The sequence below is a fragment of the Urtica dioica genome, chromosome 1 (assembly GCF_054948205.1).
Source record: "Urtica dioica subsp. dioica isolate 48M chromosome 1, U.dioica_male_clone48M_v1_H2, whole genome shotgun sequence".
Classification (NCBI taxonomy): domain Eukaryota; kingdom Viridiplantae; phylum Streptophyta; class Magnoliopsida; order Rosales; family Urticaceae; genus Urtica; species Urtica dioica.
This window is the reverse complement of record NC_142756.1, coordinates 5095330-5110967: the sequence shown is the minus strand read 5'-3', so window position 1 is coordinate 5110967 and position 15638 is coordinate 5095330. Positions and strand designations below refer to the sequence as shown.

The 15638-nt window shown below is 35.8% G+C and overlaps 1 protein-coding gene across 1 annotated transcript; it reads right to left on the bottom strand.

Annotated features, from left to right (window-relative positions):
* Nucleotides 1–11180: 11180 nt before the first annotated feature.
* LOC149406667 (Core-2/I-branching beta-1,6-N-acetylglucosaminyltransferase family protein) lies at nucleotides 11181–15183 on the bottom strand. The gene is made up of 2 exons (XM_089617292.1): nucleotides 14659–15183; nucleotides 11181–12001 (listed from the first exon to the last, which is right to left on the bottom strand). Exons 1-2 carry the CDS (start codon nucleotides 15181–15183, stop codon nucleotides 11360–11362), a joined length of 1167 nt encoding a protein of 388 aa, XP_089473418.1. The 3' UTR covers nucleotides 11181–11359.
* Between the last annotated feature and the right edge of the window lie 455 nt (nucleotides 15184–15638).

Genomic DNA, 15638 nt, shown 5'->3' with positions numbered 1-15638 from the left:
TAGGTGTAGGGCTCAATTTTTTGTCTTCCCACCATTGACTAGTGAACAAAGTCCTCAACGCAACTCTTTTATCTCAAAGACTTCTAAGAGAGAGATAGTTCATTGCAAACCTTGTTGTCCCGTGACGGATAATTTCACTTGGGGCCACTTCTCGTAACTTGGACAACACCACACCGTGGTTGTAGATAAACTTCGTCGCTTCCCTCGCTGCTTTGATTGTCCCCTTAACCGTTTCTCTCTTCTCAATATCTTCAAACATAAAATCCATGCAATGTGCGGCACAAGGTGTCCAATACACATTATAACGCCGCATCAATTACGAACCAACATTCTTGTAGTTCGATCCGTTGTCGGTCACTATTTGGATGACATTGTGTCTCCCGACTTCTTTCAACACATCCTTGAGTATTGAATAGATGTAGTCCAAACTCTTCATATTCTTCAACGCATCAATTAACTTCAAGAACACCGTCGCACCAATGCAATACACCATGATGTTGATGATACTCAACTTGGTCGGGCCTGTCAACCGTCAGCCAATATGGTGCATCCATACAACTTCCGCTTCTTTTGTTCTTCCACGAAGTTCTCTGCATCTACAACCTCCATATCGAGGTACTTGTTGTGAACTTTATACGCTGATGGAAGAAGTGTTGGAATTGATCTAGGGTTTAAGAAAAAGTTTAACGCTTCGCAAAGCGGCGGAATTTTAAAAATTTTCTTTTCAAGTAAAACAGTTTTTTACTAACCTAGACAAAGAGCAAGTACATATAATTAAAACTAATATGAGCTAATTAAATTTACTAACCTCTTTAGAAGCTTGAACGTTGATGAGCCTTCGGAAGGTTGAAAACGTTCGTCTCCTCGCAGCACGTCTCTCTTTCTTTCCTCGGCGACTCGAGCAACCACGAAAGTTTCTATCACTAAATCACTCGAAATAAAAGGAATCAGTTAGTGGGCACTTTTAAACACTACGACTTAAGAACGAGTCTTGAAATCGCAGAGCTAAACTCTAGGTCAAATGAGGACCTAGGTGCCAAAACAATAAAACGAAATTGACTAGAGAGAGAGAGGAGAGGGGCGGCCACAATGTCTAGAGAGAGAGTATCTCAATATCTAACTTGTGTGGAATGAATAAAATGAGAGGAATGAGGGCTCTATTTATAGGAGAGGTTTTACCTTCAAAAGGTAGTTTCCTCTTCTCTATTGAATATCATATATTCATGAGCAAATCCCTTGTTTCCCTTTTCATTTTGGGCATGTAACATATTCCTTATGCCACATGGATTTGTTTCCTCATTTGTTCTCTCTTGCTTGGTGGCCGAAATTAGCTTTCCTTCTAAAGGAAATTTGTTTCCTCTTTTTCTTTTGGCAAGTATCTTCATACATCAATGCACAAAATAATTTCCTCTTTCTCTCTATGGTACGCACGAAATTTTGAGCCTAGAACATGCTTCTAGATGTTTCTTTATTTGTTCATGACAAAATAAGAAAAACTCATTAAGAATTTTCACATAAAATTCCTTGAAATGAAATTAATCATCAAAGCCCAAATTCTTTAACTTGGCCGTGTGGTGTTAACTTCATTTGTCATCATATGACAATGTCAAAAAATTTATTGACATTCATTTCGTCCTATGTCCTAAAAGACAAAAATACCATTTTGACAATTTTCGTTCTTGTTTTGACTTAGCTTCCAGTTTAACTATTCCTACTCGATGTGATTCGTGACAGTGACCTCATGGACCCAAATGAACAAAGCTTGAGCTAAACACTTGGACTCAAAAGTTCACAAACATTTTCCAAGTTTAGCTTAATGTCAACTGACTCCACTAAAGAGTTGACACTGAAAATCTCTCGGTTCAAATGAATTTATTTTCTACTCAAGAATTCAACCTAATTGTAATGAGCGGATCCACGGAATATTATCAGTGTTTACCCTTCATGAATATCATCAGCTAGTTGGGATTTACAAAATTACCATTTTACCCTTCTAGCTGTTATTTCCTCAACTCCTTTGTCGCTTGTGAATAAGTTAGAAACAATGTATTGACGAGGAGCTAACAAGTCACATTGTTTCATCCAAAAGAGTCAAGACTCAATTTGGACACTGGCCAGTTCATTTATTCACACTCCAAGGAACAAAGCATGAGGTGATATACATTGCATTTCAGCAATCTTGTACATGAATTCCATATCTATGAGAACTTCACAAAGTTACTCATGATATTCTTACAACTTAGTACTTCACCAATAGGCCCTGTTCGGAATCACATAGTGAGTCCGAACTCTGACTTTCTCAAATGAGAATACGTAAGCTGTGAAACGGCATGTCTCATTTCAGGATTAAGGTAAGCATGATGCAATTCATACGTAGTGACTTCGAGACATAAGAGGTTAAATGGTTTGTTCTTATCTTGTCTCTAGAAGTGCACTGGTCAATTCAATACCTTCGGAAGATACCTAGAAGAACTATAGAGTCTCCAACTCTCAATGTCTCATAACCAGACATCATAGATTCTTCTAACAATCATACTGAGGTCAATAGTCCTTTGACCCTTAGATTGCGAATATATCGTTTTAAGCAAACTACGAAGAGTTTGTTCATGCAAATCTATATTTGTCTCTTCGTAAGTTGTTAAGTTTGTTTATGGACTAAAGACTAGTGTTTTATCATAAAGCTTCAAACAGACAAGAAGGAATGAATGAACGTTTCAGCTTTATTAATGAATAAGCAATTACAAGCAAGAGTCTTCGTGAGACTTTATTACATCAAATGTACAAAATAAAGACTACAACTCTTCTTGTGGGCACCATTGACAACAAGAAGAACCTTAGGACTTGCAATACATTGAACATCACATTACAATAAAAAAAATGCAAACGAAAATATTGCAATACAAGTACAACAACTTATGAGAATTACCGAGATCTTGAGCAGTCACGATCATGTTTTTGAATTCATGACTGTTGATCTTACTCGCGGCACGTGCTGATGAACGATGAATTTGGTGATAGCTCTTCCGAGCCATGTCTTCTTCTTCGGGTCCACCATCTCGTCAACTCTTGGTTGCCTCGCACTGGGAGATTTACATAACGAGGGAGCCGCGGGTAGAGATTTTGCACCTGAGCCTTCCTCGGGACCCGATTGCAACCGTGCTTCCCATTTTGACCAAGCCGTATCTTGTCGTGACCTCTTCGTCGCTGCTCGGAGTTGGGCTTCATATTCAAGATCCTCTTCATCATCGTCATTGTGAAAGGGATTGTTGAAGGTCTTGCGAATCGTTTCATGCAAGGTATGTTTATGGTTCTTCTTTTCAACATTACCAAGGATTAAGGCTCGCATCTCCTCCATCACCTCAGGAGGGATTTTATCACACATGTTTACATTCTTCTGAGCGTCCAAATGTGCCATGTGATTTTTCACTCTCGTGATCCCCCCTCCTCCCATTATATTACTACAAAAATTACAAATGTTTGAATCCGTCTTTCCCGAAACGGACGTTAGTACTTCTTTACTGGGTTGAGTAGCGTCATTCTTCAAGTCTACAAATAACACATAAAGTCATTAACACAAAGCGATAAACTCATATTCATAATTTCACAAATCACATTACTATTAAATTTCATAAACACATATATAGATATTCATAATTTCACAAATCACATTAATTTTAAATTTCATACATGTACACATGTTCGTAATTTCACAAATCATATTAATTTTAAATTTTATAAACAAGTATACACATATTCATATAAGTAAACCATAACTTATCATGAACATAACGTTTAACAAAAATTTAATATCAAAATTTGGATTTCATAAACACATACACTCATATTCAAGTTCAAAACAAATAAATTTAGTTTAACCATTGACAAATCTATATAAAAATAATAAAAAATAATAAAAAAATAAAAAATTCAACAAAATCATCAAAACACATTCATATCCCTAAATTCGAATTAAAAATTGAAAAAATTCGAAACTAAATCAGATTAATGATAATAATCATGAAAACAACTAAGAAAATAAGCTTAATCTCAAAGATCCACAAAAAATTTGAAAAAAAACCATCAAATTTCATCAAAATCCTAAATTGATCAGGAACTGGACACTTACCACTGCTTCTCGCTGGGAAAACGATAGTTTTCAACCTTACGTTGCCAGAAACTGGGAGATTTGGTGGGAAGTGGCGGTCCGGTGTGAAGATTCTTCAGTCGAGCGAGATTACGGTGTAAGTGAATGTGGCCAGAATCCAGTTTTTTACCCCCAATTTTTGTATAAATAATATCTGAACCAAGCAGGTTTTTGTGAACCAGGATTTAGTCTGATTCTCATCTGGTTCCCACCGGTTCTTAGGGAATCTCATGGTTTTGTACTGAACCGTGCCGGAGACACTCCAGAATCCGGTTCTCGGATGGGAACCCCGAGATTTTAATCCTTGATTAGGTGTCTATGCTAAACTGTTTTTTTTTTAGTTTATCTTCTATTTCTAAAAAAAAGGGCATATCTTGATAACATTAAAATTAAATCAATATAAAAAACATTAAAATTAAATTAATATAAAATTATTATAATAAAATTTATGTGATGTCGAAAGACGCCGTGACTGATGGATGACCGTCACACTCGTCGTTGTGGTATTCATCATCCCGTTCTTCCATGGCGAAACTAAAAAGACTGCAACGGTGATCGACTTCTCTTGAACTTTAGAATGGCTCATCATAAGTTTCAAGCGGGTTCCTTATTCAGAGACTTCCATAACTTTTGTTAGCAACGGCTTGTGTTAGTTCCTTTACTTCTTTGCTATGTTGCTCTACGATAGATGCCCTGATGAGATGAATGATTGTAATGCTTGTCATTGCGGTGTTCATCGCCCCATTTTAAAAAAGGGGCAACCAAAAAGAATATGGTGGTGTCCGTTTGTTTTTATTTATTTTATATTTTAATTTATAAGAAATATTTAGTTTTACTTTGGAGTTACCAATTAAAGCACAATTATCTATTTTTTTTAAAGGCATATCTTGATAACTTCCAAATTAAATTAATATAAAAAACATTAAAATTAAAATAATATAAAAAAACATTATAATTAGATTTATGTGATGCCGAAAGACGCTGTGACGAGATGGATGACCATCACACTCGTCCTTGTGGTATTTATCGTCCCGTTCTTCCATGGCGAAACTAAAAAGAATGCGGCGGTAGTCGACTGTCTTCTCTTGAACTTTAGAATGACATATCTAGATATCTAAAAACTTTAGGATATGAGCGGCACCAATCGATTTGAATGACGAAGTGAGATTATGACAAATATAAAAGAGAATGTGAGATAAGACCATCAAATAGGACTGCATTACAACACGATCTCTTGTGGTTTTACGAGAATTGCGATCAAACTGATATTCCTGATTGGTCCCTAGAATAGTCTAATTGGTAATCCCACACGACTTCCAAAATGGAGGTCGTGGATTCAATCTTCACTAGCAGCAAAGCGGACTTAAAAAATTTGATCTTCTTGATCTTCCGTTATTCAATAATGAATAAAAACATTACCATACATAAAGAAAAATGGAGGTTCAAGTAGTTTCTAATGAGATTCTCAGATCATCTTCGCCATTACACTCTTTCTTTCCTTGACCAAATATCTCTTAAAGCTTACAGTCCTTTTATATATTACAATACTTTGAATGATGATAATCATGTCGCCGATATATCCAAAAATCTTAAGAAATCTCTGTCCCAAGCCCTAACCCTCTATTATCCACTAGTCGGACGATTCATCGACGTTGAAAAACCGCTAGAATGCAATGATGAAGGAGCTCTTTTGAAGGAAGCTCGCGTGGTAAACATAGACTCGGTGAGGTTATGAAAAGTCCGGTCCCGATCGAACTCAACAAACTCCTTCCATTCGAGCTAGACGAGTTTCCTGAGATTCCGGTCAGAGTCCAACTCAAATTTAGTAATACATGTAGAAAAAAAATCAATTGATTTTTAATGTATTTAAACTTTAATTGTTAGTTCAAAAATAGATTTTGAATGTGATTATTAAAATTTAAAAATAAATAAAGAAAAATTATTCGAACTAGCCATGTCAAAACGTTTAGATTGCAAAATAGCCAACCTTTGAGAAACTTTTGCAGAATAGCCAATATGGGTGAGCTGGCAAATCAGACGTGTTTTTTCTACCTAAATTGCCCTTATTTTTTTGAACGTTGGTTTTATATAAACTGAAAGAATCAAAATGAAAAAGTCAACCAATGATCTACTTTTAATGCTTGTTTAACAGAATTTCCACGTTTAATATGAAGAGTCTTATTCATCAATAAACACCTTCAAATCTGATCTCGATTTTCATTTGTTCCACTGAAAAAACCAACCCTAAGAAATGTCGATAGAAAATTTGTCTGTTTCAACAATTACGAATGAAGAACTGTCCCTTACAAGATCTTTGAGTGACGACTTTTCACTATTGAACGATTTATAGGTTTTTGTTATCTGTTTTTATGTTTGATATTTGTACAGGAATTAAAGATCTTGTTTTCAATCATGTTAATTTCTGTTAATTCTTGTTAATTGCTGTTGACGATCTTGTGTTGGTCCTTTGTATTTAATCTGTTTGTATCAGTAAATCGCAGACAATAATTTTTTTTGCCTATTTAATTTGATTGCAACGTAAATTAGATGTTAAATTAGAGTTTGATTGAAGATTTTTCACTCATTGATTCATGTCTGGAGCGATTTCAATCCTATTAATTTCTGTTAATATCTGTTAATTGCTGTTAATTTCTGTTAATATCTGTTAATTTCAATCGCCGGTCTCGCTTCAAATTTTTTTGTTTGACTTTGTTTTTGAATTTTTTCTCGTGCGGTGTAGGTTTGGTTGCGTGTTTGAAAGATAAGCATTTATCACGGTGGATCTGTTTTAATTGGCATTTATTCACGCGATTCCAATTTCGTTTCTTTCTTTTTTGGACGCATGAATCTTCCAAATATTTTGATTTTATATTATTTAAATGAAGGGCAAATTTGTATTTTTAACCTGTTAATGTGGTATATTGGCTACACATTAAAAATAAACCAAAAGTTTGCTATTTTGATAATTACAACGTTTGACTTTGCTATTTTGCTCGGGTTCCCATAAATAAAAACTGAGAGAAAATAAAAGTGATCAAGAGTTACAATGAATCAAATAAATTTAATTCTAATGTTTTTTATATTAATTTAATTTTAATGTTATCCAGATATGAAGTCCTAAGAGATTTTAAAATTTAATTTTATATTAATTTTTTGTTTGTTATATTTTATATTTGAGAACAAATTTGTATTCATTTTATATTTGAGAACAAATTAATATAAAAAACAATTAAAAATCATCCATCAGTTTTTTTGAACTAAATACATTAAAAATCAATTGATTTTTTTTCTACATGTATTACTAAATTTAAAACTAGAACCAAAACTTATATTTTATATTTGTGAACAAAACCTTCGACGTTAATAAGCTTTTCTTTGCATTCATTCATTAGTATTTACATTAAACCAAACCCAAAACCAACAAGATGACTGTATATTTTCTCTCTTTTTTTTCCATCTTTCTTTTTCCGTTTTAACATACATTGGTTTTTCAGGTTAAGTTTGGTGGCAAGGGTTGCAAGGCTCCGCTCTTCGTGGAGGCCGTGCTCGTCCGAAACGGAGTTGAGCATCTCCCGTCATGTATCTCTGATCCGGCGAGAGTGTACTACTTTTCAGGGAAATGCACCGACAAGGTCATCCATGTTGAAGCCCCAATCGTTGAGCTGGATGGTGGCGACAGAGTTCAGCCGGTCCGCTACTCTTGTTGCTATTCCGTGATCGGAGGAAAGATCGTCATGGCAACGACATCGAAGTATCCAAGATTTTTTGTGATTCCGAAGAATTCCGTCGAGTTTTTTGTGAAACTTATATTTTTTCAAAACAATTGTTGGTGTAGAATTTTGTTATTTAGCATCGAATTATGGACTCAAATACACAACCCAGCCCATGAGTTTGACACAAGAGACATGTTATTAGACGTAAGTTGATGCAAAGGTAGTTCATCCTATGTATGTCGAGTTAAGTTTGGACATCACTATCCCAGCTCAAGCCGCGGTGGAGATAAAAAAAAGAGTGAGTCTCACATAAGACTTGACTTATTAAATTTTTGAGTCATTACAAACCACTTCGCACAACCGATCGAGGACATACAATGATAAACACCTAGAATGTCGATTTAATGGTGATATTGCTTTAGCATTCCACGAAAGTTCGGAAGCTTACCTAAGCTAAATAGAAGCTTAGACCTTTAATTGTCTATACAATCTTCCTATATTGGAGTTCACTATTTTATATATCTAAAAAGCTTATGAGCTCACCATAATATATTATCATTAGTTTGCCAAAATTTGTGGGAACACATTGAATTCTCTATCGCTAAATAATTGATATATCATCTAAATTTCAAATACCTCAAACAATGTTATACAACATCGCATATGTTGATTTGAGCTCGGGATTACATACCGAGCTAAAAAGTATAGTATGTGTTATGATGGATTTTCTCTGACCCGAAATATATCGAAGCCCAACCCAAAAACAAAGAAGCATGGCGAGCCCGACCCAAGAAATAAATTGAAGAGCTCAGACTTATGACAAACCAGGCTTGCCTCCAACCCCGCAAAAGGCAATGCCCTTTCCATATCGGCAACAGAGGTCAACCTCTACCATCATTCCATCTCGCCAACAGGGATCGACCTCTACCCCCATTCCATCTCGACAACAGGGGTCGACTTCTACCCTCATTCCATCTCGACAACAGAGGTCGACCTCTACCCCATTCCATCACTTATGGGGTCAAATCAATACGTTCTAAGAATAAATATTTGAATATCAATCTCATCCTCGACATCAATGTCAACAATTGACGTCAACTGCTGACATCAATGTCAACAATTTACGTCAATTGTTGACATCAATGTCAACGATTGACGTTAAAACCATAAAAAAACATAGAATCGAGATTAATCACCTTTTGTTTGAGTTTCTGTTGGCTCGTCTTCTTCATTGCCTTCAAGCTAACCTCTTCTCCTCTCATTGGTTTGAACACAAAGTTCTCATATTGCCACAAAATCGTTGAGAACGTGTTGTCAACGACATGAGTCGTTGATTTCCACCGACGCATGAGAGGTACAGCGATATCAGACAATCTCTCGCAATACAATAGAGTCGAGAACACGGGCATGGTTTCGTACCCCAAAATCTGAAGTGGGTATATGAATGAAGGAATGTTTATCTTGGGTTTGGAATCTTTCTTGTCCACGTTCTTCCCGTACTTACGACAGTTTTCGACGAAGAACTTCCAAACCACATTGCCCCACGGGTACGAGTTAAATTGGTCCAAGTCCTCTACAAATTTAACGTACGACCAATCTCGAATGGTCGTATCCGAAGGGGCACCGAGAAGTACGTTGAAGAGAAAATGAAGAAGTAAGAGCTTGACTCGCTTCTCATGCGGCCACCCTTGCGATTCCACCAATTTTGTTGTAAGCACTACGCGATTGTTCGTCGTCCCGTTGGAGAACAATTCCCTGAACAGTCCATCTTCGGCCGGCTCGGTATAATCCAAGGATGGGACGTCCCCATGGCGCAGCACTAAGATAGAACAAAAATCCTCTCTTGTGAAAGCCCGCAATTCTCCCCCGAGCTCCATAAAGAGAGTATCTTCACTCTCTTCTTCACCAATAAAGTAACCGACCCTCATCAACAAATGGTTAATGATCTTTGAGGATCGGGTGACCTTCGGGACGTCAAGAAACTGGCCAAAACAAGAGTTGCTGAACATCGCCTTCACTTCTGGACCCATAGCCTTTGATTTATCGAACGTCTCAAGCGTTCCATAAAAACTGATATTATGATCAACCACATTTGATTCAGAAATGTACCTCCTCCACCCCTGAATACCGCAACAAAATAGATGAGAATTAACATGAGCATAACACAATCTCAAACACAATTTCCAAGCACAATTTCACACAATTTCAAACACAATTTCCGACCATTTACCATCACACAATCTCAAACCTATCAGATTCTCAACAAATCTCAAACACAATTCACAATCTCATTACGAGACATGGAACCAAATTATATCATTTACATATTAGATTCATAATCTCAAACACAACATATCAGACACAATCTCAAACACAAACTATCATTTACACAATTCTCAACAAATCTCAAACACAATTCACAATCTCAACCACAACATATCAGATTCATAATATGTAATATTTAATATATATATATATTGACATTACGAGATATGGAACCAAATAATATCATGAGATATCATTTACAGGACATGTTAATATACGGAAAAAAAAAAATTTCCTTGTCCGAATAAGAGGTGGGTTTCATGCCACGGCATGGCTTCTTCGTAGCCTTCTTCGTGTTCACCTTGGGCGAAACGGTCGTTTTCCTTTTCCGGGCCGGAGAAGGGTTTGGCGTCGTCGCTCCAGACGCCTCCGGTTGTTTGGGCCCTATCGTCCTAGGACTCTTTCGCGTTGTGGGTTCGAGAATAGGGTTGAGTGGGTCAGACATGGCGACTTGAGGGACTGGTTGAGTGAATTCGTGTTCGGGCAAGGGTTTCGGTCGCGATTTTGGGTGAGTTTGAATAAGAGAGAGAGAGAGAGAGAGAGAGAGAGAGAGAAGGAATTCGGGTTCGGTCGCGATTCAGAGAAGAAGAACGGTGATTTTGGGTGAGGAACGGTTTCAGAGAAGACTCTGGGTGAGTTTGAATAAGAGAGAGAGAGAGAGAGAGGGTTTGAAAGTAGACGGTTAGGGGGAGAGAGAGAGAGAGAGAGAGAGATAAATAAAGATTTTTTTTAAAAAAAAAAAATTTAATTCGGAAATGGTATTAAATGAGGTAGGTGTGAGATTGAAAGAAAATTTAAAGTGGAGTGTAAATTTGGTTTTTCACAAAGGGCTAACTTGTATTTTTTGCCAAAATTATGCTTTGGTGGATTTTTGGAAAAAGATTGTGAGAATGTGGTACTTTGAGCAATTTCCCAAAAGTTAAACCTTTCGATTATTTTGTACATTTTTTTCCGAATCTTAAACACTTCATCCAACCATACAAAATTTTATTCCACGAATACTAACTAGGGTACGTAGTAGTACTAGCTAGTACCAAACACCATCATCAGATCCAAAAATAACCCATCATAAAAATTAACATCCACGTTACAAGAGTCATATAATTATACAACTCGGGTCAATCTCTCCACCACCTAAAGAAGAAGAATTAAGAAACGGGTAATTTCTCCGGCTCTGCTACGGATCAAAGCCGAGCAAAAGAGGAGCCACACGGAGAAGTGGCTCCAACGCCTCGGCCGTAAACTTCCTCGCAAACAAAAAACACACCGACGTGGCAACCCCGCCATAGTCGCAGGACCCGAACCGAATCCGGTTCAGAAACTCCTCCGTGACGTCCTCCCGCCGGAACTCCCTGGGGTGGGCCCCGCCGCCGGACCAGTCGACCCACGTGACGCTCCTATTGGAGCTCATCCCTGGGTACAACACGTGGACCATGGTCGGAAAGTAGTGCTCGTCGCTGTAACACCCGCCCCGACAATGGTCTCGAAAGACGGGGTAGAAGGTTGTGTCGGAGACGAGGAGCGATGCGAGGGCTCGGGTGAGCTCGAACCACTGCGAGCCCTTGCGCCACTGGTGGAGCTCCACGGTGGGGCTCATGGCGGGGTCGTATCGGCCGCGGCCCACCTCGCCGGGCTCGTCGAAGAGGCCGAGGAAGCTGAGGTTTGATCCGACGAAGTGGGAGTAGATCGTGTTGAAGTTGAAGATTGGGATGCAAGATTCGGAGAGGAGTACGAATCGGTGGTTCGATGGGTCGAGAAGGGCGTTTCCGAGAAGCCGTCTCTCTCCGTCCACCATCGTTATCGTCCCCCACTCAACTGCCTGCATGCATATCCATGCACGTCATATTTTTGTATTATATAGTATAGTACTCTTGAGCAAAACAAAGAAGAAGAAAAAATACTAACAATGATAATAATAATGCAACAAAATAATCAGATAGTTGTACTTAGTGAGCTATATTTAAAAAAAAAAATCGTTGATATATATCTGCCCTCATGATATTAGTTCAAATTTCCTTCTTTTATACTTATATCGCCTACTCACTCATGGATTGGGATTAGTTTAAATTCAGTTAACGCTGATCTGTAACTCGTGGTTTTCGATGATTTTCTGAAATTTTACGTAATCAAGGTTAGTTATCAGTTTCTCATTTTTCTTTTATTACATAATCAAAATCCTAGATTATTTGGATTTTTATGTTGTTGAAATAAATCAAAATTTCTTTTTCATGTTATTAATCTATTACAATTCGAATCATATTCTGTCACGCATTCTGAATCTCCTATTTCATCTGAAAAAAAAATTCATATTTACTGATAAGGTCGAATTTTCTTGGTGTGGTTCCTCTATTTGATATATTTGACGATTCCATTTAATAAAATTATTTTGAAGGTTTTTATTAAAGACTGTCATTCAAGGATGTATCAAGGTTTTTCAAGTAAATTAAATTGCAAGCATGCTTAGCATTCTAAATTTAATTTATTATGGAAGAGTAGTGTGATATATGATATATATGAGCTACTTTTTTTTTTTTACTTAAATGATACTTAAATTCTAAACAAACAAAAAATGATACTTACAGAGATGTGCGGATTGTGCTACTTAATAACTCAGCAGGCAGAACGAAAAATAACCAGTATTCCCTACGATTTATTCAAATTAATGCTAGTCTTATTAACGTAAGTGTATTTTCAAGTCCATCACAATCATATTTTCAGTTATTTTGCTCTTTGTTTCATAAGTATATTGATGTGAACAAATTAAACTCTTAATGAATATTTGAGGACCTAAACTGATTATTACTAAATGAAAGTAATAAAAAAGGTATCTTCTTTTATTATACTCGTTCTTATATGGATGATACTTTACCTAACTAGAATTATGTTATCGACTAGGAGAAGCAGAGTATGAAGGTATAACATTATAATAAAACGGACATGAATCATATTTTACCTAACTATAATTATTTATCTGCCTAATTTTAGAAATAGATTTGGCAAATACCCAAACTTTTATTGGATTTCAGAAATAGAACGAATAAAAAGGCTTAAATGCAAATTACCAACCATATAGATAAATGTACTTCTTCTGGAAACAATAAAATTCATAAATAATGATAATGAGAATCAGTGTTAGAAAGGATTCTAAAAACTATTACTTTGGCTAACTACTCAATTTTTTTAAGGGCATTAATGGGTTGTGATTGAACCCTTGACCCCTATTTTAGAGGTGGTGTGAAATTGACCATTAGACCAAATTAGGTATCACAACTTGACCAAAAGTAAACTTTGCATTGGAAAATAAATGTTATTATATGAATTTAATTCAAACTCATTTATGTATTTACTACATAGATCATCTATGCTGTTATTTTCATTTTAATTCGGATTCTCAAGTGTATATTCTGGAATATCAAAAGCTTTTCTTCTCATTTTTACAATTCTTGTTTACAATGTCTATAAATTATTTAGTCCTGCTTAACATAATTTTTTCTTCAATTATTAAGTTATATTTACATTGTCAACTATTTTTATGCTATAATATGAAGAAAAAGAAATTATAATTATACAGATTAAACCAATTTATTAAAATTAATTATAATTTTATAGCTTAATCCAATTTATGAAAGTAGTTATAATTATTTTTGTTTTGGATATATTAACAGTTCTATACCTCGAGAGAAATGAAAAGTCCCCCTACTAGCAACCCACGGGACTTTAGCTGGGTAATATATTTTATAACAAATAGATTGTAATAGAAGTCTTAAATTCAGCAAAAATAACTTTTGGAATCTTACTAATTTTAAATCAATATATTTTAAACCAATTAGTTAGCTGATTCTTTACCTAATGACTTTCGAATCTTGACTAGTTAACTGCTATTATTTGCGGGAGCTATACTCAGTAAATAATCTATTTTTCTCTAATAATATTTCCTTTACTAAAAGGAGAGTAATATCTGCACATCAATGAATCAATGATATTAACATCACAATATAAGAAAGAATGAGAAACTATTTTAGTTGCATTTAAAGTTTGGGATTTATCATATATACATGATATCACTAGGAGAAATTATAGAAAATGGTATCTAAATCAGCCAAAGTTTTCAACTTTTTAAACAAAATAATCGAAACCCATTATTTATTATAAACTTTTTGACATTCTCCTAGATCAGGGACGGAACTATTGTAGGCTTAGCCTCCCCTCGTTTTAATTTTATTTTTTACACTTTTTGTTAGTTTTTAACTTCTTTTTAAATTTTCTTTTTTTACCTTAAAAATATATAAATTAACTCTCCGGATTTTTATTTTGCATATTGGCCACCTTGATTTACATTTCTGCTCACTGTCTACTTATATACAAAAAATTTACAGTTACGCTACAATTTTATGACACATGCATTTTTGTAAATTTTGCTATCATTTTTTTCAAGGTTAGCTATTTAAGAAATCCATTAATGCATAATATACGAACCTGGCTAGGAATTCTTCTGCCGTGAAAGACAGAATCCGAGGACACGGTGTCATTGGAAGACGGATCAGCATGCACGTAAATCGAGTAATAATCTTCATGGCCTTTAAAGAAACTCTCCCAAAGTGGAGCCAAAGGAAGATCGCCTCTGATCAAAAACATGAAAGCCACTTTGCGTCGAACATGTTGATCATCATCATCATCATAACGTAGCTCCTCAATCTCCGTCGCTCTCCTGAACAACTCGTCGTCGCTCATGTTGTGCCTCATTGTTCTAATTACGGTACTGCCACGGTGGGTTTCGTTTGACGAGGACAAAATTGCGAGCAACGGCTCTGAATAAAACGAGACTCCGGACGAATCGGCGAATGGGAAGGTTTGATAATATAAACTGGCTATGATTCCGATGGACAAGCCGATGATGAAGAATAGGAAGTAGAAGAAATGGTTTAGTTGTAAATAATGGGAGACGATCAGCGAAGGCTTGGACACTGATTTCGGGAGGAGCAAATATTTCTGGTTACCCATAATTATTGTTAGTTGATTGGAATAGACGAAATATCGAAGAGACTAAAAGCTGATACTTCATATTCATCTAGGGTTTGGACCATGTACGAACTATGGGGTCTATAGCAACTTTGAAGGCGATGGTTACCATAATTAAATTTGGTGCCTAATAATTAAAACTCTTTATGGGTGGGCTACGATATATAGCATTGGTATAGTCCGTAACATATATATATATATATATATATATATATATATATATGTATATAACGATATATTTTGTTTTATGTTATTGTAAATTGGAAATGGAACATGCATTGAATAATTTTAAATTCAAATAAAGTATATCTAAATGGAGTATGTAATATTTGATTATAAAGAAATTGATATCCGTACTCTGCTGAAAGGTGTGTTATACCGTTCGAAAATCTGTAAAATAAGTCATTTATGGTGATTAATTAATTTTGCAGATTTTA